Raw genomic sequence first — 5034 nt, 5'->3', positions numbered from 1 at the left:
TGGAAATGGCCTCCATATGTCTACCATACAAAATGTTGTAACCTTGATCAAACATTCGTATGTTGCTTTATTTCAAATCCGGCATACTCATTTCAAGCATTATGGTATTTCATATTCATCGGTATCACAAAAGATGTCCATATGTACGTCCGTGGTAACACCGACCCTGAATGGCCAGCCATTTTGAGCCATTTTTAGGGGAAATAATTCATTATAGATAGCTGCGTCCCTTAGTTTTCAGGATGGAAGTACTTGACTAATATCAAAATGACCCCTTATCCTCCTTGGTCTCGTTCACATGGTACTCAAAGTACTCAAGGAGTGCAGTCAACGACGCGGGTTATCGATGCCATCTGGACAAGATCAAAAGTGAAGCTGCCACAACCAGAAACAGGGCGTTAAGAAAACCTACCAGTTGAAAAGATAATTGTGCTGCAATACTTGTATTAAAGATGAGCTTCACGTTTTACTCAACTGTCATATGTATAAGACCTACTTTTGAACTTATACTTTTTAGCAATATATTTTAAAGACAAATATGGTGTTCTGTCTGATGTACTAAAGTTCTGGCTTTGTTTATATCCAACAGGGACAGAACTCTTTATCATGTAACTCGACGGCGGGCATTGTTATATACTTAATGCCTATGCAAGTAAATATTTGATGTGTTGATGTATATACAAAGTCCCCCCGTAGTTCTACGGCTTGTGTACTATTACCTGTATTTGAAATGTATTAACTGTACTTATAGTAAGAAAATTTGTCTGTTTTGTATAGCTTTGACCATTGAGCTGACACGACTTGTTGCAACTAAGATACCGGAAACTACGTTTATAACGAACACGCTTATAACGAACTGATCGATAAAACGAACTTAGTTTTTAGTCCCGGACAATGGTTGTGTATATATGCTTATAACGAACTACGGTTATTACGAAGTAAAATTAGTGGTCCCTTTGAGTTCGTTATAAGCGTAGTTTACTGTACTGGTAAAACCTGCGTCATACCTGCTCTATCTTGTGTGATGACTTTCTGACACCAAATTTTAACGGCTTTAAAATAAGTATTCTCTATATATTACAGTCCAAATATAATATTTGTCAGATAATCAGATTATCAACGAAAGTTATCAACTTGATTGAGAACTAGAGGATACAAATCTGTTACATTTCTCAGGTTTCGTTATCGCACACTAAGACATGAGAAAACAGACACACAAAAGTCCGAAAGCCATTAGTACTATTGATAGCATTGTGAAACAGACATGCTCGACTTCTAAATGAAGACTCTCGGAACACCAAATATGTTGTAAACTTTTATTTGGAAGAACTGCCATTAAAGTAAACCAGCACCTCATGGCGGTAACATGTGGCGGGGTGGGTGATTGCAGCGAAAGACACTTGGGGAGGAATGTTCATAGCACCGTTCATCAATAAATAGAGTTCAATACGTCATCATGTCATGAGGCTTCTACCGAACATTGTCTCATGAAATGATTGATATTGTCCCGAGTAAGGTACACTGTAACCATAGGGATACATTGCACCCATAGATTGGGGAGCTTTACAGCGTCGCTTCACAGAATCAGATTCAACTTCATCATTGCTCCGTTTTCGTTTGGAACAAGCGTTGGTCTTAACACATGACAAAGCAGAGAGATTACGAACATAATCCGGGATGTGAGTTAATCCGTCTCTTGAAGGAAACACGCGAGTATTGTACTCCCAATGTCTGGTGCCATCCACGCTATTGTGCATGTACAAGGGTTGTGCATTGTCCAGGTACGTTGGTGGTCGACACGGTCCGTTTGCCAGATAAGAAGGACAATGAGGTATCCGGTTGGCTGTGTAGTCACAAGAACTGGTTGAACTCACATTAGTGTCCACAAGCTTGTCAAGTAATCCGTTAGGACAGGAATCTGTAATATAAACAATTTCATTAAAAGAAATAATATAACTATTTGAATATATCACAATTTAAAAAAAATTCACACCACACCTTCAGTAGCTTTCATAAGCTGGGGGTTTCACAATGGTTTAAACACTAGCTCATTTAGTCGAAAGCCTACAATGGAAACTGCTCTTAAAGATTTCGTTTGAATATGGATACAGTTTTTTACTTTAACTGAGAATTAGCATTAACTAAATATATTCTATGAAGAGTCTACTGCAGCGGAGTCCTATGGAATGAATTCTTATGAGCGGATATTAAGGTGTATATTATGTTAAGTAATGAAAATAGAACACATGTCACAGATTCAATGGTCACTACTTCAACAGAGGACGCTTTTTATCGATATATTTCTATAAAAGAGTTAAAGTGAGCTTAAAATATGAGCCATGTTACCTATCATGTAAAGTACGTCTTCTAGGAGATTTTGTGGTGAAGATTCTTCTGTCGCATGAAACATCTTGTCCCTTGAGGTATTGTTCAGGATGCTTGGAACATTATTCATTGGCACAAATCTGCATTGGGTTTGTGTTAGAGGGTTGTTTCTGCAAGGCTGGGAACTATATCTGGTGTTGCTTGCCGTCGGTAGGGTTCCACTGTAGTCTGGACAACTCCATGGGTTCTCTTGGGATGCAATTAGAAGAGCCGGCTCGTACATTTGTTGTGGGTCATCCAGACCTGGAAACTTTGTCATATCCAGATTGTAGGTGATGTCGGTTTCGATGAACAGTGGTTGTTGCAGTCGCAGGGGCACAGGAACACCAACCTCCATTTCAGTATATCTCCTCATGCTTGTGGATGTGGAATGGACAATGATATCATAACATGTTTCAGCTGTACATCATCTTCGCTTGACCAATCAGGTTACACGCCTGTAACTTCACCATCAGGGCTAAGCCAATCAGAACAGATGTCTCATTGAGTAGCGGGCTGGAGTGAGTTATGATAACAAATTACGTCAGTTAGGTGCACGCTAATGCTGCTATTTACGGCTGAATTGTAACATGTGGCGGGGATTAGTCACGGATGGATTGAGTGTAGATAGACAGCGGTGGACAAGCCCCCTTCATTCACCTGCACTTAACCCTCATCAGTTTAATCGCCATGTCTACACAACTCCTCCCCGCGGCACACTAAGGGACATTATGCAAATGTTTTTGTTCGATGGGCAAGAACTGTAATCCGTGATGTAATTTAATGGGTGGTGTATACTACTTCAAGGGGCAATAAATGGATCCGTGTTGTTATTTTGAGCAATATTCCCTTCTTGTCTGAACAATGTACGCTTGTAAATTATCCCAATAATGTATTCGTAACATGATATTATGTATTTATTAGTCATACCAAATGCATCAAGTGTACTTTCATCTCGATAGGATAATGTGAAGTGCAGCACTAAATCGTTTTATGTATATGAGGAAGTACATTTAGATGTAGATTGTTTTGAATATGTATGAATGAAGACGTGCAGTTTTATCAACGCATAAAGGAATGATCGATCTTTTCGTCTCAAACTCTTTTCTATAATGGTATAATGGAAGACCCTATCTTAAACTTCGGACGCTGGATCCCAGTTTGATGAACGCTCCGACAACTTGTGAAATGTCGAGACGGAGCCAAGCTTAAACGATTTCCCGCTTTCCCAATACTCAACATTATTGATTTACTGCTTACAATAAAACACTAGCACATGTTTCGTATTGATTCTTAGAAACGTTTGTTCAGTGAGCCACTAGAACAAGAACTGACACGATGGAAGGTAACGGGCAAACCTCCATAAACTATTTTGTATCACCACGGCCCGTTATACTTCGATAACTACTGTCACGTGTCTACACACAATTCGTTTCATGCTACCATGGACCTTCATGTAATAAATTCGCACAAATATATAAGAAGATATCAATAGAAAATTACATTACATTGTCCAATGCATATGTCCACTGGAGTACATCGAAAAGAAAAATATTATTGTAGTAATGTTTATGTGGGCATGTTTGAATTATGAAAAAGGTGATCATTAATATAGTTAATACAGACGGTTTAGGTCCAGTGAAATTCAAATGAGATTTATCTATTGTAATATTCTGATCGTTGCCTAAGCAAACTGGATACAAGAGCTGGAAGTTAGTGAAATGAGAATCATTTGACAACGCTGTTGATATCATCACTTCATTTGGACTTAAAAAAGGTGGTATATATGTTTTTGTTCTATAATGTATTTGATACAATTTACATTGTAAGTGTCCTTTCATTTGTATATATATTCCAATATTAAACGTAGAATGTTGCCACTGTAATATATTTTACTAATCATAATTGCAAAACATACCAACAAACATCTGCCCGCCATACATAAAACAAATTAATTTATGAGTTTATGATGTAGCACTGCATGATGGAACATATGTTTAAGGATGTGACATTATATATATACATCACTGTCATTGTTGTCATTGTATGTCATTGTTTTGTCGAAAATATATACCGAAGAAGATTTTTTTTGTGTGTCACACATCATATGTAACATTATCATGATCATTTTAAAATACAATAAATAAAAATATTTTCTTCAGTGCGCTTAGTGTGTTGATGAAGGGAAGACAAACTGAAAAGGATCAACCACTAGTTTTTGATTTGATACCCTCTCGCATGCAGATATTTAGCATTGGATTGTCATACTTTTCTGTCGCACTGCTACCTCTTGTAGGAAAGGGTCGACGAGGGAGTCTTGTGCTTAAAGCGTTCACTCGTCACGCCGAAGACCCGGGTTCAATTCCGCACATCGGTACAATGCGTGAGGCCCATTTCTGGTTTCACCGCCTTCATAGTGCTGGAATATTTGTAAAGGCGGCATAAAACGACACTCACTCACTTCTTGTAAGAAGCCTGCAAACTTCGACCAATTGAACGCATATACATGGTGTCCAGCCCATGTTTGAAACCTCTGCTGCATTCCATACATCTTATCAACACCAGAAAAATACTTCAGGGTGTTAATCTTTATCGTGTATAGGAAGCAAAATTTAATAAATCTCAGTTCATCCTAAGTAAGGATAAGATATAGGGATGACAACGTTTTTA

General features: G+C 38.1%; 1 protein-coding gene across 1 annotated transcript; it reads right to left on the bottom strand.

The window, feature by feature from the left end:
- Positions 1–1454: 1454 nt before the first annotated feature.
- LOC139443380 (uncharacterized) lies at positions 1455–2740 on the bottom strand. Its single transcript, XM_071224370.1, has 2 exons — positions 2347–2740; positions 1455–1918 (listed from the first exon to the last, which is right to left on the bottom strand). The coding sequence occupies exons 1-2, from the start codon at positions 2738–2740 to the stop codon at positions 1455–1457; spliced, it is 858 nt and encodes a 285-aa protein (XP_071080471.1).
- Between the last annotated feature and the right edge of the window lie 2294 nt (positions 2741–5034).

This window comes from Haliotis cracherodii, unplaced genomic scaffold, assembly GCF_022045235.1.
Source record: "Haliotis cracherodii isolate W230 unplaced genomic scaffold, xgHalCrac1.p SCAF_5, whole genome shotgun sequence".
Taxonomy (NCBI): Eukaryota; Metazoa; Mollusca; class Gastropoda; order Lepetellida; family Haliotidae; genus Haliotis; species Haliotis cracherodii.
Note: the sequence above shows the minus strand (reverse complement) of the source record. Positions and strands in the feature narration are given on the sequence as shown.

Bases quoted from the DNA above. Each gene is read 5' to 3' on its own strand.
- LOC139443380 (XM_071224370.1), bottom strand. From the start codon at position 2,740: ATGAGGAGATATACTGAAATGGAGGTTGGTGTTCCTGTGCCCCTGCGA. The intron at 1,919-2,346 runs GTAACATGGCTC...TTTATATTACAG, and splicing joins AGACGTACTTTACATGATAG to ATTCCTGTCCTAACGGATTA.